General features: G+C 37.7%; 1 protein-coding gene across 5 annotated transcripts in view; it reads right to left on the bottom strand.

Moving 5' to 3' along the window:
* Positions 1 to 5,644: 5,644 nt before the first annotated feature.
* TMEM144 (transmembrane protein 144) overlaps positions 5,645 to 21,085 on the bottom strand; it is a 27,242-nt gene continuing 11,801 nt past the window's right edge. For 2 of the 5 annotated variants that reach the window (XM_031552997.1, XM_003205367.3), the window contains exons 2-12: positions 16,890 to 17,090; positions 15,713 to 15,835; positions 15,165 to 15,264; positions 14,577 to 14,657; positions 12,891 to 12,972; positions 12,097 to 12,170; positions 11,203 to 11,321; positions 9,749 to 9,868; positions 9,184 to 9,281; positions 7,139 to 7,192; positions 5,645 to 6,425 (exon numbers count right to left, since the gene is read on the bottom strand). In XM_031552997.1, the coding sequence (XP_031408857.1) occupies positions 6,342 to 6,425; positions 7,139 to 7,192; positions 9,184 to 9,281; positions 9,749 to 9,868; positions 11,203 to 11,321; positions 12,097 to 12,170; positions 12,891 to 12,972; positions 14,577 to 14,657; positions 15,165 to 15,264; positions 15,713 to 15,835; positions 16,890 to 17,090 (1,136 nt within the window). In that variant the 3' untranslated portion in view covers positions 5,645 to 6,341. Of the gene's footprint in view, positions 6,426 to 7,138; positions 7,193 to 9,183; positions 9,282 to 9,748; positions 9,869 to 11,202; positions 11,322 to 12,096; positions 12,171 to 12,890; positions 12,973 to 14,576; positions 14,658 to 15,164; positions 15,265 to 15,712; positions 15,836 to 16,889; positions 17,091 to 19,275; positions 20,315 to 20,635; positions 21,063 to 21,085 lie in introns of those variants that run through there. The other 3 variants (XM_019614430.2, XM_019614431.2, XM_031552998.1) reach the window with 3 other exon arrangements.

Below are 21,085 nucleotides of genomic sequence, written 5' to 3'. Positions count from 1 at the left end.
ATGTATTGACGGTTTATGGCCAGGCAGCCTGGCCCCATGACTAATGAGGCAGTGAACTTGCGGGCTGTGCCTTGGTAGAAGAGGAAAAAGGAGATAGTAGATGGGCCTAAACAACAACAACAAAAAAAAACAAGAACAGAGCAACAGCAATGATTTTACTATTTTATCCAATAAAAATCAAAGAAAGTGAGAGGGAGATAGAGTGTCCAATACAAAACCTTACTCTAGTAGACTGCAGGGGAACCACATTCTTTTCTCTGCAGCGAACCAAGAGAGCAAGAGGGAGAGGCGCTGGTGTCCTGCCAGGAGCTCCACATTTCTTCCTCTGCGTGCAAAGTCTTCTGGAGAATGCCACTCCTCCCCTCACATCCGAGAACCCAAAATGCCCAAAAAAGGCAGTCCACAGAACCAGAACATTAACTCTTTAACTCCCACTGCTTTACATGATGTTCTGATGTGGAATATCAACAACAAAAATCACAAAACCACGACATTCCACTGCTTATTCCACGTACACTACATCATGCTTAACATATATCTATATACAAACAAACAGTAATTAATATGCATTACCCACACATGTATCTATATATGTATATATATATGTATATATACTTGGAGTTACAAGTGAGATCATGGCAGGTGATATAATCAACCTGCCATGCCTCTCCATATTTATATTTTCACCATCACCCTTCCCCTCCAGAGAGTTTTCATCCTCTTGGCTTGTTTAACTGCGGCACATTAGTCACAGTCATGAATAACTCATGCATTAGTGTCCATAGTTAAGTCCATCTTACATGTCTTTAGCCCACTTATATGTTGCATCTCTTCCTTGATGGCCTGAGGTCTCATGGGCCCACCAAACTAAAAATAACGCACCCTTTTTCTGCCAGTTCAAGTCTATTTGAGCCACCTCAATTTTGGCAGTTCAATCTACCTGATGGTTATTTTGTTGTTCTTCAGTAGCCTGACTCTTGGGCACATGAGCATCCACATGACACAACTTTATAACAATATTCTTTGTTCAGGCAGCAATGTCTTTCCACGGTTCAGCAGCCCAAATAGGTTTACACCTTCTTTGCCAGTTATTTTGCTCCTACTGCTGTAACCACCCCCGTAGGGCATTTGCCACCATCCATGAGTCAGTGTAAAGATAAAGCATTGGCCACCTCTCCTGTTCAGCAACATCTAAGGCCAGCTGGACAGCCTTTACCTCTGCAAATTGGTTCGATTCTCCTTTTCCTTCAGTGGCTTCTGCAACTCGTCATGTGGGGATCCACACAGCAGCTTTCCCTCTGCGATGCTTCCCTGCACTACAGCACGATCCATCTGTGAACAGGGCAAATTTCTTTTCATTTTCTGGTAGTTCATTGTATGGTGAGGCCTCTTTAGCATAGCACCTCTTCTGCTGGTGATGTTCCAAACTTTTTACCTTCAGGCCAGTCCATCAGCACCTCTAAGGCTCCTGGATGACTGAGGTTCCCCATCCGAGCTCACTGTGTAATCAGCACAATCCACTTGCTCCAAGTGGCATCAGTAGCATGATAGGTGGAGGGAATATTTCCTTTAAACATCCAGTTCAGCACTGGCAGTCGAGGTGCCAGAAGGAGCTGCGTTTCAGTGCCGATTATTTCAGAAGCAGCCTGAACCCCTTCATATGCAGCTAAGATCTCATTTTCAGTTGGAGAGTAGCGCTCTCTGAACCCCCTGTATGCTCGACTTCAGAATCTCAGGGGTCGGCTTCAGGTCTCTCCTGAGGTTCTTTGCCACAGACTCCAAGTGGGACCTTTCTCTCCAGCAGCAGTGTAGAGGATGTTCTTTACACCCTGACCATCCGTACTGGCCCCAGGGCCATGGCACGGGTTATCTCCTGTTTGATTTGCTCAAAAGCCTGCTGCTGCTCAGGGTCTCGCGAAAAATTATTCTTCTTCCACATCACCTGATAAAAGGGACTAAGAATAAAGCTATCATTTGGAACATGCATTCTCCAAAAGGCCACTACACCCCCAGAAAAGAGTGGAGACATAGCAGTGATTTTGTTGATCACATCTGCTGGGATGTGAGGACGCCCATCTTGCCTCTTTATACCTAGGAACCAAATCTCCTGGGCAGGTCTTTTCACTTTGTTCCGCTTCATAGCGAAACCGGCTTGCAGATAAAAAACCAGCTTTCACATAAAGGCAAGAAAATTAGACTAAATAATGCAGACAATAAACAGATTTCCAAGGTTACCAAAACACTAAAATTTTACAATGTTTGCAAAGCATCTATCTTCAATTAAAAATTAAAGCTAATTTTCTTATGAAAGGAAAGCAACAAGAAAAACAGGTTAGATTTAGGAAAGATTTAGTTCTCTAACTACAATTAGATGCAAAGTAGCAAGGATACAATCTTCTCCATGTGCTACACCAAGGTGACAGAAGCTCCTCAGGAGTCATTTTAACAGTGACATATGTTAAAGTAGCTGATTTTTCTGCCCATAAGGACATAAAAACTCACAAAACTTGATGTATGAAGTATCTGTTAGTAGCAAACAGCTGAGTTGTGACAGCATCTAAAACTGACATAAACCACATTATGAGAAACACAAGTGAAAACCCAATTAAATGGTAGAAGTCTATTAAGATCGGGTCTTTCTTGATGTTAAAACTTACTTCACCGAAGTAGGTACAGCCAACATGGAAAAACTGGCAGTTGCCAAAGTAACTTAATATAAAAGGTATGAAATACTAAAGAATAGAATGGATTGATACCACCAAAAAAAAAAGTATGATTGTACACGTGTAAATAGACACACATACATACCCTTGCTTCACCAAATCAATTGTTGCTCACCAGGTTACAAGAATACAACGGGCACTAAAGTATAGTAAGTGTAATCAGTGGAGAAGGAAAAACAGAAGGCAATCACTTCACTTCCACGTCTACAAAGCTGAAAAAGCACAATAAGTGTTCAGGGTGAACAGCCTCACAAAAGGCAAGAAAATGTTGTGTATTTTGCTAGAACTGCAAGTTGCAAGTGCTTAACTTAGAATTTTTCAATGTTTTTTGCTTGTATTATAAACATAATCTAAAATGCTGCCAACCTCTAAAAATATTCAAACATTTTTTGTTCCATGTAGCTTTGGTTATCTATAAATAGTAGCTTTTTTATGGATTTAAGAACTAAATTTCAACTACTTCACTTAAAAATGCTAGACACAAACATGTGAAACAGAAGTTACAGATGAGGGCACACATACTCTGCAAATGTATCTCTAGGGACTCACCACAAACCAACAGCCTGAACTGTTCCTTTGAGCTTGATGGCACAGTATGCTTCGAGGATGCAAACTCTGGTAGGGTTTTACACAACAAATTCCAGCCTTGCAATTGCATACAAAAGCAACTGGATACCACAGTCAAAGCATCCTGGAGCCTGTGGCCTTTGCATTCCTGGATCAAAGCTCAGATGTGTAGGACTGCTGGGAGCAGCTTTTGCTCTGCAATTCCTGAACAAGTGTACCCCTCCCCTCTGTAAATAAGGAAAAATTAGTCATCTGTTAGAGGCCACCATTTTTCCTTGGTCCACAAATGCAAAATGTCAGGTTGCTCTTGCAAACGGGCCCTTTGGTACAATAAACAGCACAAATCTTCAGTGTTTCAAGAGAATAAATCTTTTAGATTTTTAAGACACATTTTGTGGTAAGCATTAAGAACATGAAAAACATCTCCTCAGCTAAAATACTGCACTCCACAGTCACTTGCTACGAAGATTATATATTTAGCTAAGTAGAATCCATCTGTCACTGCATAATCCTGGAATACTACATTAAATTTCTATTTGAAAGCAAGGGGTCAACATAAAAAATGACGTTAATTGCTAGCATGCATCATCTTGACTATCATTTTATTTTCATTCCAGATGCAAAAATGCACAGGGATCAGGTCAGACTATTGAACTGGTATTTAGTCAACCTTGAATTGTGATTGAAAAAGAAAATTCTAATGTAGATAAAATACAGAAACATGTATAGAGATAATAAACGGGCTGCATTTCACTAGCTGCTTTAAAGGACATGGGAGTGAATGTATTTATTTTTCTAGATATTAATAATTTTTACAAAGAATATAAAGGAATAAAAAGAATTATGGAAGAAGAGCAGCGAGCCTAGGAAAGCAAAGTGATAATGAATACAGGGGAATGAATAATGAGGTGTGAGAACTCTAAACAGGTGATGCTAAATACCCTTGTTGCAAACACCACACCCACACAAAAATCTAATTTGGAAACTCCCTGTCAACCTGTACTTGAAAGATTAGTTTGCTTTTAAGGATTACCAGAGAAAAAATCTTATAACAAGCTCAAATATATTCTTACAAATTATTAAACAGACCCAGACACGTATAAGACATTTTAACTTTCTTCAAGAAGTGTCATTTTCCCATCTTGATCCTACTTGATTTTTCTTTCAATTACACATACAAAAAATTAAGCAACAACAATGAAAAGAAATATTCCATGTCACTTGTTTGACTGATATAAAAACACAGAGCTTTGCTGATATAAGCAGAGCCATGATCATTTAGATCAGCTGCAGAATTTTCTCTCATTAAACATTTGCTGTCAGACTGTTGCGTATAAACAGCTCTATAAACAGAACTCTGTGGGTTCAGCATTTTAACATTAAAGCTGTATTTCAAACTCAAAACTTCAGGAGCATCTCAGAAATCAGTGGAATACTTATCTTCATAATATTCCACGTGACCACCTTGAAAACATAGTTTAGAATAAATACATGTTTAAACCAAACTTCCTGACACATTACCATAATGGATTTTTAATAGATAAGAGCTGCAAAGAGATGGTTTGTTCATTTTTTTATTTTCCCATTTGCAAGGCAAAAAGGCAAATCAAATAGGGAATGTGCCAAAAAACATTTAACAAAGCCAATATTTGAGTCTTCCCAAACAAGAATTGTAATTAATGCCCTAACAATAAGCTATTAAATTGTCACAAACTCATAGCTTTACAATGCAGACTGGAAGACTGTACAAAATTGCATGTATCTATATGCAATTGCTGTGGGTTTGTTCCAGAAAGCCAAATAATGCTTTGCAGAAATGAGGAAGTGTAAAGGTGCTCCTGCCCTAGTAGATTCAGATGTTTCCTACAATCCAATCTGGTAGAAGAATACTGAGCCCACACCACACGTGAACTTACAAGCATCCATCAAGAGAGAGCAAAAATCTGAACCCAAGACACCTCCACTCAGGATACTCATAGCACCAAACAAAAAAGGATACTAAAGAAACAGAAGGGCCTACAGCACTACTTCATGTAGTGAAGATGGGAAACAGGTGGTCAAGGTTAGAGGTAAACTACTTCCCCCAGTTCAAGCAATGTTGCTTGTTTATTCCTAGCACAGCTGGGGATAGATTACACAGCATTACAGGGAACTACATAATTTTTAAGGTTCCTTCCAACCCAATCCATTCTATGATTTTTCCAGATTAAAACTTTAATGAAATTACAATGTAATCTCAACATGCTACAAATTTCAAGCTGAGGTATTACAGCACATCATATTATCACGTGTCCGTGAGTAGAGCTTATAAAGTAGATGAAAAACATAATCACAGTGCTGCTCTTCTTGTTTTCTTTTTTTTCCCTAAGACTGCAGTCTGAGTGTTGCACTTTTCTAGACAGATTTAGTCCACTCAACAAGAGTTCAGTAAACACCCCAATAATTCATATCATGATCATGATTTCTACATAATGTTATGGCATTTAAACAGAGTAGCAGCAAGCACTAGTTTATTTTTCAGCACCATTTTTTTTTTCTGCATTTCCTTCAAAATTCTGCAGTGATTGGAAGATTTTTATATGAATTGTTATCTTTAAAGAAAAATGCCTCTAATAAAAAACAAGTTTCACATCTTTGAATCAGTTCCAAAACATAAATATTTCCAGACGTAATATAGTCAAATCAGTAAGACAGCATTGGAATAAGATGAATTAGTAAACGCACACAGAATATTGACTCCCTTTCTCCACCATCACAGCAGTGAACTGAAATTTATGATGATGCAAGTTTCATCCCTAACCAACAAAATCAGTAACTACAAAATCATCTGGCTTTATTTAATAAGATCCTTTGATATCCTTGGAGTGTAGAAATAAACATTTCCAAATTTTCTTTCACGCTAAAGGTTTTCCTTTTTCCTTTTTTTCCTTTAACTTCCCTGAAAAAAGTTATGATAAATGTTGGACATGCATTTTGCAAATAATTGTTGATACATACAGCTGTGCTTTTGATTATACAAGACAGTAGCACCATCTACTGGTAAGATGATCTTCAAACTTTAGAAAAAGCTGTAGAGAGTGATCCAGCCAAAATGATGCAAAATGCTACTGAGAGTAATACGTAGTTTTTCAGGCCCTGGATAGATGAGAGAAAAAGAAAAATATATCATAATTTATATCTCTTCACAAAAAAAGAAAAAAAAAGGAAACTAAAAAAATAGGGTTTCATTTAATGTTATGACAAAATGAATCTATCAATTACGTGAAAAGCTGATCTCATCTGTAATGGCAAATTACACATCTATGAATCTTGTACAGAATAGCTAAGGGAATCTTAGGGCTACACTGCTATGCTTCTGATTCCATTAGAAAAATAATTTCAGCCATGTTAACATCTAGTAAATTAGACTGTTGTGTGCACATCCTTTAAGAATGTCTCTATTGTCCATCAGAAGGGCACTCTGCCTCACTGTTTGATCCTTTGGAGAAACTGATCCTGGTTTAAACATGTGAGTTTTGGGACAACTGCTAAATTCCCTGCCCCCACTGAAAGAACTAGCTCAAATAAAGGCTATGCTTGGCATCCCACTTCTTGACAATGCTACAGCCTTTATTTACTCCCCCTGCTGCTCATAGCTCTGGAATTCCAATCTTCATTCCTGTAAAACTTGTTCAAAGTTCTTAATTTTTCTTGGAAAACTTACTACTGCATGACACGACTTTCAGCTTCATAATGCAATACTTGTAAGGTGGAGAAATTGAAGAGAGACAGCTCTTTATCAAGTAATGCTGCTCTACAAGCTAGAGACAGCCACAAGAAAGACTAGGTGAAAGATCTACTAAGATTACCTTGATTTCTTTAAATACAAGGACTCCCCACATTGCAGCAATAAGGCCAGGACCCTAAAGAAAATGATTCATTTGTACATTACAGCATTTCCTTAAAATGTGCCACATTCTCATTATTGTTTTAAGGGCGCTTGCATTTCAATTGGATAGCAAGTTTATGTCTTTCCATCCTGTATAATTACAGCATTCATGGAAAAAGCACTACCATCACCAAAGCGATTGTATCTCACCCTAGGAGGTAAGATACAATAAATAATCAAGAAGGGCTAAAGAAGTAAAAGACTGGTTTTACAGAGGGCATCATTTCTTTCTAAATTACACTGTGGAATCTGCACTGGCTGTTACACGTTCTTTTAGAGTCTCCAAGTAATATGTCCAAACTACAGACTTTCATCCACCACCACATTTCAGAGGACTAATCAGGTTTTTTTTGGCAGCCATCAAGGATATTCCTAACATTTCCTCTACTACCACCAACCTGTTCAACAAAGTTTGATTTTATCACTCGGTATGATATCAAGACACTGGAACATTAAGGTTATTTCCTGTCTTTCAGGGATCTGGACAAAGCACAAAGCCAGACAGTTAAGACAGGTCAGGAAAACTAGTGTTTTATCTGTGATGTCTCCTACAGGTTTCCTAGCTAACAGCAAGCTGTGGTACACAATGATATTTTCCAGACATTCCTGGTATTACAGTTTATCTCCTGTGTGTGCAATGACCTGAATTCTCACGTCTGATAAGAAAATGTCTGAAACTCTCTGCAAATGCTTCCCATTACAGCTGCTCTCTGAAACACTTGACAGATGTTTAGACAGTCATCTTCCTCTCTCTATCTTAACTAAACTCAATAGGACAAAAATTTATACCAGGAGAAAACAGTACCTTATGCTGAGTGTGTTTGCACATGCTATTTCTGAGTGAAATTGCAAAGTATTATTTACATAATAACTAAGGTGCTATTTCACTGTCTAGATAACTTGCATTGCCAGAGGAATGCAGTTTTTAAATGAAACAAATTGTTAAGGGGATGTGATGAATAACTGAAATTCCCTCTAGGGCGAAGTAAAGGAGCAATTCCAAAACTGCAGTGAAAGATAGGCAGCTTCTCATCAGTGCTGTCTTTAAAATTTTTCATTTAGTGATTTTATATCCTTGCCCTTTACGTATGCTGATAACCAAAGTTACTAAAGCTGCTTTCCACTAATCCTTCAGTTTGTAATTAGAATGATGCCATGTTTTTTTTTTTATTGCATACTGCAGAATTCATTTTGATTAACTGCATCTTGAAGCAAACTTTAATCCCTATTGTTTCATTAGTTTTTTTTTTTCTCTCCAAAATAGAGCTGTTCAGCAGAACTTTGATTTTGATACTTATAAACTTCAATTTGCCAGAAGTTATCCAGCTTTGCAGTACCATTCAGCAGATCCTTGAGAGAGTAACAGCAAATTTGTACACAGTGATGGAATTTATACAACTTCTGGATGTTAACTGTTTGAAAGGTACAGCATCATAAGAAGGAATCAAACAGCTATTTTCCCTGCCTAGGTATAAGAAAATTATTTTCAACAATTCAAATGCTGTTAGATGTGTTCAAGAACTGTGGTAAAAAATACTTGACTTAATTAAGAAAAATAGTTAATTTTTCTTAATAGTTTTCTGATAGTTAAAAATAACAACTAAAAAAATCCAGAGCAATATATACTTGGTGAGATGAAAGTACATAACTTCTCTTCCTTTAATCACCTCAGTTCACTATTTAATATTGATACAGTTATGTTTCCAGAGCATTGGCTTTAGCACAGTTTGAAGTCTCTTACTTTCAACTCCTCCACTTTTCACTGGCCAAAATGGTGCTTGTCACAGTCATGACAGTTTCCAACAAAACAAAGGCTAGCACAGACAAGCAAAAGAGGCAATGCATACTCTTGAGAGAAAAAAAAACAAACCCTAGGTGTGCCAAAATTTCATCTTAATTCCACAAATAGCAGAAAAAGAACTTTCACTTCAATTCTAGTCAGAGATTTTGTTGTTATATACTTACTGCAGTAATTATTGGAAAGCTGACTACAGCACTGAGATAGTGATTGGCGATGAACCAGCAGCAATTGGCTACTGCCCAAAGCAAACCAGAAACAAACCCTAGAAAAATAAACTCTGATCAAAAACACGTACAGAAAAGTATAGACAGCCATTTGTGAAACATGTGTATTTACAGCATAACAGCAAAAGTGAGTATTTTAGTACAGTAACTATTCTAACAAGCTAGCTCTGATAATCTAGACCAAAGCTCAAGGGATAAAAATCAGCTTCCTCAACTGAAGTAGCAAATTATCACTGAAGTTCACACTTTCCTGGGCAATGTGTTATCCTCTAAGGCAGAGCTAGGTTTTGAAAATCTACCACTTGCAATGTCACTTTTCAGATCAGAGCAAAATTAAGGTTTTTTCCTAACTTTAATTAACCTAACAGGAGTATCTTTCAAAACAAAGTCAAATGAAGAGACTTCAAAGGCTAACTACAGCTCCAGTAATCAGATTGAAGTAGTCACTGCAAAGAAGTACAAAGAACTGACAGTCATTAGCTACCAATTTAACAGTACGACATACCTGGTAGTATGGCTTGGGGATAAACATTAGGTTTATTTTTCCTGACTGCACAGTAGATCAAAAAGTAGATAGTACTTGTAAGAAATATTCCACTGAAGTGTGCAAAAACATAATCTAAATCTGAAAGAGAAATTGAAAAATTGTTATTAGCCCAAAGTATCAGCTATTAATTTTAACTACATTTATTTAACTGATTCTATTCCTACAGACAAAAATACATAAAATGCTACTGCTAACAATTCAAGTTCAATTGTGGTTATGAGTAACGTAAGTCTGACTGTGGATAGATTTGGTTAGTCATACATATCCTATTAAACATGAATTAAATGTTGCACTGACTTTAGCATTTATCACAAGCCTTTATGCATTCCTATGAGTTGTTTTTTGTAACTATTAGTCAAGCTACTGATTTATAAAAAACTTGAGAAAACCCTTAAATGAGGCCACAAAAGTGATGTGAGTTGTTTTACATAATCACATCCTCTCTTAACCATCTACATTTGCTATTTACATACTCTTGTAGATAGTCATTTCTTTTCTTTATGTTATACATTTAAAACTGCACATGGGACTGCACAGATAACTGCATGTACCAGGGAAGATAAACACAGTCTTTTTTTTTCTTTCTTATCTTGAAGAATGCATCACAATTTTGATCACTATAATCACTAACAAAAGTCCTTTACAGCTTGGGTAGGTGCTAAATAAAACATTCCCAGGGTGGTAAAGCTGAAGCATGTAGCAAGGTAATCTCCATCTCCTTCCACCTGTGAGTCCTCATCAGAAAAGGCAACTACAATAATAATACAGTGTGTCTAGTTTGGGAATACATGAATTGCTGCATTCAAAAGATGTAATGAACATGATGTAATGAACAATGTTAATGGCAGCATTGTTCTGTCCAAGTGCTATGTTGCACTTAAACTGCTGCTGGTACTACTTGCTAAATTATACCACATCTTCAGGAAATTGTTTCTTGAGAAACATTTAAGTTCATTGTTACACTTCAACAAAAGGCTTCCATTTAAAAAAACAATACGATGTTAATTACTTAAACTTCTGTGTATCTCTTCTGCTCATTATTTATGTTCTATCTTCTTTTCCATTACTAGTGTAATGATTTGGCAGCTGAGTGAGCTCTTGCTCCTCACGTTCCTGGCATACGAACCTGGTACTTTGAAAGTTTAGCTACATTTGATAAGATGTGAAGTAAGTGAGATAAGCATGGTATCTTCTGGGTTGTTTCTCACTGTTCTTTTAATGGTGTAAGTCACCTCTGGGAAAAAGGGAGCTCTAGTATTTAGACGGCAACAAACTTGATAACACGTAACGTAGTGTAGAACTTGTATTTTGTCACTGTACTTCCAGCAGTACAGTTTCATCCTGTGCCTTTAAGAAAGCAGAAGACAGCTGTGTAATAATGACATAAAGCAGAGGGTCTTATTAGCCTTTACCAAATTGACTTGCTCTTGCATATGTCGTTTCATTTCTTCTTCCATGGTCCTTGATGTAAAGTACTGGTACAAAACTGGAACCGTAGAGTATTCCAGCTACGACAGCTAAGCTACATCCTCTTTAAAAAGAGCAAAAATCAGAAAAAAAACCAACAGCCTGGTGTTAATTAGGGAAGTAAGTAATACACTTAAAACATCTAAGAAAATTGCTAGCAATGCTATAAAAATGGTATGTTAGCACATTTTGTTTTTTTTTTTAAAGCAGAAATTGTTCAAAACAGTAATTTAGTTTTCCTGCACCTCATGGCTAAGAAATACAGACAATTCTTGTGTCGACAACCTGCAACCAGTATTAATCACATCAACCAAGCAATATTTCTTTAGAAGTGAAGCTAGGAGAAAACAAAAGATACAGTTAAAATGCTCCCACTCTCAGCTTCACTTTGCAGTCATTGTTTTCCATACAAAGATCTCCAGGATAATGCACCCCTTCTCCACTTCCAGATGACTGGGGCCTCAGCTGTCAACAGTCCCCTTGCTAGCTACCAATTCCACCTTGGACCACTTCTGCTGTTTAGTTACCATGTTGCCATGCTTTTTCCAGGTGTTTTCACTTGGAAACCACACCTGGAAGCATGGGATCCTTCTATGCTGGGTGCCAATCAACCACATGATACAAACGAGCTCTGTAATTACTTAATTGCTATTGATATTTACTCTGCAAATGTTGTTCTTTGTAGGGTAGAACACACTGAACACAGAAGAAAATTATCCAACTAGCTTAGCTATTCATATACAGATATGTGTACTGTTTATTAGAGCATGACTATGCCTGGAAAACTACAAATTATGGTCTTATTGGGTGCTTAATTACTTTCTCTGTTAATGACTTACACAAATCTTTTTTTTACTGGAGAAAGATTGGTCACCCACGAGACATCAGAAGTGTCTTCAGAAGCATTAACAGACTGTAGAAAAAGTAGAGTTTTTACTCAGTCCTGCTTTTTTCCCTTTAAAAAGAAAACAGCATCTCAGACATCGTATTAATACAGCAATTTAGCTCTGAGAAAATGATAATGGAAGGAAAAAGAAGAGGAATTTACACAAATACTTTGAAGAAAGAGAAGAGAAATCCATTCAGAAAAAAATAAGAAAGAACCTAACAGTAATAATTGGATCAATCTCCAAGTCTGTAAATGATTGGCTATGGATTCTGGCTTTCCTGTGTCCCAGAGCACTCACAAGCACTTTTAAAGCTCACATGCAGGTCTGCCTTTCAAAATTTGTCCTGTGCTGTGGATCAGGGACTGGTCCTGTAACGTGGCAAAAATCTGGGAGAACACTTAAACACTCAGTTACCTTCCCACTAAGCATTCTCCTGCTATTACAGTTAAGCCTCTATTAAAATTCCTTCCTCTTCTCAGAGAGGGAAGAAATACACATTGTCTATAACTCTGCAATAAGTACTTGTAAGTAATAAAGCTGAGAAAGAACATTTGAGAAAGCCTTTTCTGTTGCTCACCTTTGACTGAATATACAAATAAAATATAATCAATGCATATTTATATAGTTTTGTGTAGTTTATCATGAACTTTAACAAAACATGTTAACATTAAAGCAGTTTTTGCTGTTGTTTTTAAATGGTTACATATTTTCACTGCTGTAAAGTAAAACTATAGAGTACTTACACATTCTCTCAGTAATGGTGTGCTTTCTAATGAAGCTGAAGAAGTTTGGACTTCAGTTTTTATAAAGAAAAATATGACAGCACTCAGAAAAGAAAAACATACCAATGATTACTACAAGTCAGATCACAAGGATACAACATTTAGCGTCCAGAAACAAAAGGTGTATTTGGAAGCATATTAGTTTATTGTCATTATTATCCTAGACTCAATTCAATACATTTTTAAAATGCAATTGCTTTGAATAGTTTTAACAAACCACTTCAGCAGAAGTAAACAGATTGATCTTTTTTTAGTCTTTAATGTTCTCTCTTCTCTATAATGGTCTCCTTTCTGTGGTGTGGTTATAGACACATGCTAATAATAGCTGTGGTAGATAACAGTCCCTTTTGTACAGCACCACACATGGTCAAACATCTGCACAGAAATTCTATATGGAAAAACTTAAATCTGCACAGAATTGGATTTGTGCCCAAGGGGAATTAGTCTTTCTGAGTCTTCTATCATTTGCAACTGGGAGAACACTGCTCCTGCAGGGTCTCATGCACGTGCAGAAGGAGAAGGGGTACTGCTTAGTGGTGCTCAAATGCACTGACTGATTAAAAGAAAGAAAAAAGGGGAACATTTCTACTTTTACCCCCAGCTCTCAGAAATCAGGTAAGTATACGTAATCAGTCTGGTTCTGGATTTTGCTTCTTTAAATTATTTTTCAGCAAAATAATTTAATGTTCTACAAATTCTTTCTCATAGCCATAAACAGAATGCCTCCATTTGAGGAGTGATTTATCTCCTGCTGAAGCCATATGGATAGACACAAAAAGATGCCAGCTTCCTCCAGAGGGACTAGGTAAATATGCACAGGTCCCACCCAGGAGGCTAAAATGAAACACATGCTTCTGAGTTCTACAGAACAATATACATATGCTTTGTGCAGCTTGCCAGGAAAACAAGTCTAGTAAGGATCTTTTCCCGTGTTGATCACTTTTTTCTCATATCTCAGGAACAGGCAGGAAGCAGCTGGTGAGCTGAATGAATTTATCAGGCAGGAATAGCAGCACTGCCACATTCAGTGAAAACCTCTCAAAATCATGCACTGCTACTGGGTAAAAAGCCACAGCAATCAAGGATGGTCCCCACTTTCCCCATGTTCTTAACTCTCTTCTTTTGTGCATTTTTTAGTGGGTATTTTGTGCATCTTTTGCTTAGCATGCCTATGGCAAGGTACTGCTCCTGCATTCAGGGCTGCCCTTCTGTTCCTGGAAAGAGCTCCCTGGCAATCAGCTGGAAAGCAGAGACACTGCTACCTAAACAAAGACCATCTTTACTCTATGTTTAGCTCAAAACATGAACCCATACAAATAATAAACTAATAATAAGATGAGAAATCCTTCCAAAGGTCCCAAAGGAAGCCACTGTTTGGCAGTTGTTGAAGGTAAGGCAGACAGGGAGCTGCTGCAATGAATGCACCACAGATCTGTCTTGACCACGTCTACCAGCACAAAAATACGTTTCTGTACTGAAATCTAGGCATGGAAGCCAAAAAAAAAAAAAACAGGCATGGACAACTCAAAAATTTTGTGGTAAATCAATTTGCAAAAAATAGTTCAATACATTTGCCTGCTGGTTACATTTTTCCTGTGGTTATAAAATACATTTTTAATGTCACAAAAATTAATCATTGCTTTTTACCTTAACAGTGAAAGTCCAGCTCCAATATAATTTAAGACTGGTCTTGCTACCTCTTCTGGGTCAATTCCAAACCATCCGAACCTGGAATATTCAACTACTTATTCTTAGCTGCACTGATTGCACACCAAATACTATAATCTAGGCTTGAAAATCTTTATACACAGAAATAATTCAGCTGAAGTTTATGTTAGAAATATTGGTTTGATGCTTCAGTTAGCTTACAAAAATTCATGTTTATTTAAAAGAAATCTGTAACTTAATTGAAATTGATTTTTTTTTTTAAATCTGGGTATTTAAAAATCAAAGTTAATTTGAATTGTTTTATCAACCCATGCTGCAGAAGACAGTGCTCCAGTTTTATGTAAAAAACCCACATTATTTATTTACTCAATTATGTTAATAAACATGACTGGGCATTTTCTTCCTATTAAGGCAAAGGAAACAAAAAAGATAAAATAATTAATCTGACTACTTTCCACATTGAAAGAAAAGATCTTTTAAGTATCCTCTTTATTGGCAATGGTGCTTACACTCTAGCTGTTAACAAGGAAAGATAAACGTACAGAATGTATGATTTAAAATGCTTACCTGGAACTTGCCCAGCCTGTCAGCAAATTGAAAGAAGCCCAGATCAAAAGACCAAGAGCTAAGCCTATGGTTTTAATAATAGGGACAACTGTGATGTTGCCTGAAAAGAAAAATAATAATACTAAAAAAAAATCAATGGCCCACATCACCAAAATTGAAATCAGTTATAAACCAGACTGTGGTCTTGCATATTTTAGCTATCAATTTAGTCTGAGAATGTTCGGAAGGGGATACAATTGAGGCAATTACAGGTTGGTAGCAACAGCATTTTTTAAAAAAGAAATATATTAAATCACAGACTTTTCCTCAATATCATTTTAAGTTAGTTTTGGTGCGAATTTGCTGCTTATAAAATAAAAAGCTGGAGGCATTAAGTAGGTCCACCCAGCACATGCAGTATTACTACTCACAATACATTTGCTCCAAAAGTAAAGCTCCATTAATAGCAGGACTAGAAAAGTCAAATTACCTCATATATGGAAATGGTTTTGTTGCTGTTTTTGTGATGAGTTAGGATTACTTTGTTTTTCGAGGACTGGAACACTTACCTGTAGCCCACAGGAAGCCTCCTATCATAGCCAAAGGCCAAAACTGGGGGCAATTCTGGATTAAATTGACCACCAAAGAAACTATCCATATGGAAGCACAGAGAATCCATTGGAAGAACATTCCTATGGAAAAAGCAAATGTGTACAAGAGAGAACATTGCAAGTGTGAGTCTCTTGCCTCTGAACATACTCTTTTAGCTTAAATAGTACACAAAAAAAAAAAAGAAACTTGGTCACTTTCTGTCAATTTATTCCCTGCTAAGCACTCTATTACAAAAATAAATTGGTGGGCAATGTTTACACAGCCCAAACCTCAAATGCATGAAAGTTCTAAGAGTTTTCTGACAAAGAGAATATTAAGTTACTGAAAGCTTCTCCCACCACCCCAGTAGGAGCTAGTGCAGGTGACTGAGCAAGACAAAACTCCTTCATGGCCCAGCTCATTAATACAGAATACTGAGGATGACAAAGTTTGGACAAATCACTCCAACCTTCACTGAACTTCTAAAGGTCAACTAAGCAGATTGTTTAACTTCATGCCAGCTAAGACTTTCACTTTAAACTATCCTTGTCTTTCCAGAACTCTATTTGGTACAAAAGAAAAAAGAGTCTGTAATGCACATAATATCATTAAAAGAACACAGTTGTAGATATGTTTCTCTGGGGATTGCTTATTGACTATGCTGCACATAAACAAGCAAATACAACATGAAACTAGTATCATAAAGTGATAACATTCTAAGGAAATTATAAGAAAATAGAAATGATGTTTCCTCTTATTAGCATTAATAATTAGAAGTATAAAAATATCCTTTTCTTATTGGTCTCACGTCCAGAAGCAAAGGGCAATACTCCGAAAACCAACACCTTTTACAGTGTTATCTATATAACACTGTATATATTTATAATAACACTGTATGTACTTGAGAATCCCCAGCATGCTAAAAGTAAGGACATTTCACATTCTACTGGAAGATGCTCATGAAATCATCATTACTGTTAAAAGGAGATTTACTAATGCTGAACTAACTTAACTCTAACATCAGAAAGAAAGTCTAAACGCAGACTCAGACTATATTGATACTTAGAAATGTATCTATAGAAACATTCACATTTGCAGGTGAGATATTATTCCTACTAGCAAAAATAATAGAAGTAAAAATGTAGATAAGTTTACCGTCACCAGTATCGTATTTTTTAACTGGCACAAAGTTTGTCCCAAACAGAAGAACAGCTACTGCAGAAGAGGTGAATCCAATAGCTAGATCTGTGCTATTGCTGATGTTAAAGGTATTGTAGGCTCTCCCAAAGCTCATTTTTGCTCTGAAGGTGTCTCTTTCTATAGAGCTTTTCTTTTTGCTGCAGGTCTTGAAAGACTCTGAAATCAGAGGGCAGAATTAAATATGTGAGTATTAAAAATTAAAAATAGCAGTCTAGTTCAGAAACCTGCAACTCAAAGGACCCTACGTTTCTCTCTGAGAAGTCTGAAAGAACTGGGAACTACACGATGGAATCCCATGCCATACAATTGTAATCACATGCCAATTAAGAACAGATGCACAATAATCGGTGCATTTCATAACTTCATAGAAATCGTGTCTGAAAACACACTACCATGAATGCAGATGATTTGAATCTGTGAGAGTTAGGGGAAATCTTGCTGCCTAGGGAGACACTGTATCATAACGTTCTTACTCCTGTAGGCAAACTGGTCACACAGGTGTGTAAAAAAGCAGGGATTCGAAAATTAGATAAAACCATTACTGGAAGAAGCTACAGTAAATTGCAACCTCGCTGCCTACAAGTCATGAATAGGCACAGAGATTCAACAGATTGCCATACTGAGCTTCACATAGGATTATAAGCAAACCACATGAATTGCTCTAGTTGGCATAAAGCAGGAATAAAGGTTCAACTTTTTCTCTGGAAGGACAAGCTGCCTCAACAGTTTCTTCTTTCATTCCATAGAATTTCAAGTGAAAGCCATAGATTTTTTTCATCTCGTAAAAACCTCTTCTTTTGTTCTTTTAGTTGGAGATTGAGATTACACTCAACAGAAGTGTCCCATACACCTCTGATATGGATTTGACAGAAAAAGTGGCTCTGAAGATAACTCTATAAGAAAAGCAAACACGTGAGAAACAAATATATAGGAAAAGCACTTGGAATTGTAATCTGCAATAAGATATTTAACTGGCAATACGTAATTTAGTGGTTGTTTATCCTATACTCCAGACTTCCTCTTTTCAATGAAAGATTTTCACTGTAGAAAACAATTACTCTGTGAGTATAAAGGGACATATTTATAGAGGTACACAATATTTATAGAGGTTGTTGATGTAACTCTGCTTATTCTGATTATAATGATTTCCCAATGCAGTTTGAAATTCCCCAATGTAGTGGACCAAGCGCTGCCTGGAGGAAAGAAGCTAAAAAAGGATGGAGGAAATTCTGCCAAATCAGCTAAGGGGTGCTGCAGCTGTACTCTGTGAAAAAGGAAGAGCTGAGCCACAGCATGTACTTTCATCTTGCTTAACCCTCCAGCCTCAGCTTCTCTGCAGTCCTTAGGACACTGAGAACCACATCTGCTGAGGTAGTGCTTTTATCTAAGCTTCAGCAGAGTCATCAGAGCTGGCTGAATTTAATCAGTTGTATTAGCGAGTGAAAAGTTCAGCCCCATAAGTCTTGTTACCAGTTAGTTTCCATAATTTCTCTCCTTGAAAGATCATTTTTTCATTAAATACTTACAAAAAAAGAAAAACACAAATGACATCTAGAAGACATACTACAGTGGTACAACAGCACAGGTATTTCAGCTCTCTTTTTCTTATTTACTCTTCACCTTCTTTACCTATTTAGAAGATAACCTCCACCAGATGATTTTCACTACACTTAAAGATTCTGTAAAGTATGTTTTGCCTGGAAAAACTTCCACTTTGTCACTGGATGTAATAAGGCTGAGATTTCTTTCAAGACTGAACTCACAGGCTGAGAAACACCGTGACATCACAGGAATAAATCAGAATAGATAAAGGCTTACATCAGCTAGCTTCATGCCATCAGGATTGACTCATAGCACGTTAAATGCCTCTCACGTAAGGCACAAAGGCTGGCTTTTTCCACAAGAAAAGCCTTTATGCTATTAAAGACATAAAAATAAAGCTGATCACATTGCATCTCTATGAGTGCAGGGTTCAGTTCTTCAGTCTTTAAATAAATAAGTATAAATAAGTCATTATTCACGTAAAATATTATGAACCTTTCAAATTCAAAATGGCTTTTCATCCTTTTTGATTTTGTTAATGACATATAAATGTCACATTAAAAATACTTCATTTTTATATCCACTAGGAGAAAATCTGTGTGATGCAGGGCAAGATAGTACCTAACAGATATAAAAAAATGCACATTGAAAACAATAGCACAACTGTAAAACTGTATGTAAAAAAACTGTAAAACTATAAAAATTATGACACAAAACCGATAAATTGTTAATTGAGGAGGAGCATGCTCCATTCGGTCTGATGAAAACTCTGCAACTCTCCAAGGTTTTGGGTACTTACTCTCCAAATTTAGCTAACCATCAGGGCCAACTTCCAACTCCATTTTAATGAGTTCAAGAGTAGGTTCAGCTGGACAAGAGCCTGGAGCAACTGGATGCACTTCAATGACAGCACTGCTTTAAGTGGGGAGTTGAACTCTATGACTGTCAGAGGTCCCTTCTAACTTAAAATTAATCTATGATCCAGTGTCAAGAGCAAATAATGTACTGACATACAGCATTAAGTCAACTGCACTTTTGTTTGCACGTACTGGGTCAATAACCTTAGTCTTGTTCTGAGAGTTTCAGAGGACTCCTGAAAAACATCTTTTGTTCTCTACAATCCTGTAATTGCCAGATGAATAAGCTTATGCACCTCCAATGGCTTACAGCTAACAAATGCACAGCAGGGCTATAGCTGAAGTTGCCAGGATGTCAGAACACAGTGGTTATATCTGCAAGTCACAGACAGTTGTAGTTAGCTAAAGAAGTTCTTCAGTAAGCAGCTGAAAGGTATTTCAGGGTTTCTGAGCTGCAGAGGGAATACAGTTGTGTTTGTATACATTGGATTTATCCCAGTAACTTCAATGGTCTACCTCACTGAAAGTTTGTGTTCTCTATTTTCACTGTTTCCTCAGGAATACACCACCATGATCCTTCACACAGAGGGTGGTGAGATCCTGGCACAGGCTGCACAGAAAAGGTTGGAGTGCCCCATTCTTGGAGACGCTAAGAGCAGACTGAATGAGGCCCTGGGGAGCCTGAGCTGTTCTGGTGGGAGGGCAACCAGCCCACAGCAGGGTGCAAGGACAGGGCAGGCACTGAGGTCCCTTCCAAGCCAAGCCATTCTGTGACTCTATTACCCTCACTTACTGCAACAGTAACACAGCGGTGCAGTCCTTACAAACAGCTGTGTAAGCAAGAAGCCAGCTCCCATTGCAAGTTGGATCCATGGTACTGCCACAACCTGAAACCGCTTGTGCTCATTTAATTTGTTTAGAAGCTGTATTTAACACTGCTAATTTGCACATTTTTCCTATGCCACATTTCCCGTTCAAAATGGATATTTTCATCCTCATTTTAGGAGGCTCCTGTTGGCTCCTTGGTGATACAGCAGCTTGCTCAGGTGACACCAGACCCACTGCTCATAGAATCACTCAGTTTGGAAAAAGACCTTAAAGATGATCGAGTCCAACCACAACCTGACCATACTACCCTAATTCTAACCACTCCCTGCTAAATCTTGGCCCTGAGCACCACATCCAAATGGTTTTTAAACACATCCAGGGATGGTGACTCAACCATCTCCCAGGGGAGCCTATTCTAGTGCTTAACAACCCTTTCTGTAAGGAAGGTTTTCCTGATATCCAACCTAAACTTACCCTGGCACAACCTGAGGCCATTTCCCTTCATCTTGTCACCAGTAAGAAGGGACCAAGCCTGCTCTTGCTGCAGTCACTTTTCAGGTATTTGAAGAGAGCAATACGGTCTCCCCTCAGCCTCCTCTTCCCCAGACTGAACAGCCCCAGTTCCTTCAGTCTCTCCTCATAGGCCATATTCTCCAAACCCTTCCCTGATGAGCTGAGTGTTTCTGCTCTTCCCTACGACCACGCTTTCCAAAGTCAGGCAACACTTTCACTAAGCAAGCAGCAGGGAAAAACATGCTCACTATATTGTCAGACTCTGCCCTCCTAGTAGCAGGCTGCCATTGCCTCAAGGCCGCCCTTAGGCGGAACACGAGCGAGCAGAGCGCGGCAGCGGTTCCCCGGGCTCCCGCAAGCCAAGCGCTCGGGCACCGCTTGTAGACAAACCGACAGCAACCGCCCCAGCAG

Source organism: Meleagris gallopavo, chromosome 4 (assembly GCF_000146605.3).
Source record: "Meleagris gallopavo isolate NT-WF06-2002-E0010 breed Aviagen turkey brand Nicholas breeding stock chromosome 4, Turkey_5.1, whole genome shotgun sequence".
NCBI lineage: Eukaryota > Metazoa > Chordata > Aves > Galliformes > Phasianidae > Meleagris > Meleagris gallopavo.
Note: the sequence above shows the minus strand (reverse complement) of the source record. Positions and strands in the feature narration are given on the sequence as shown.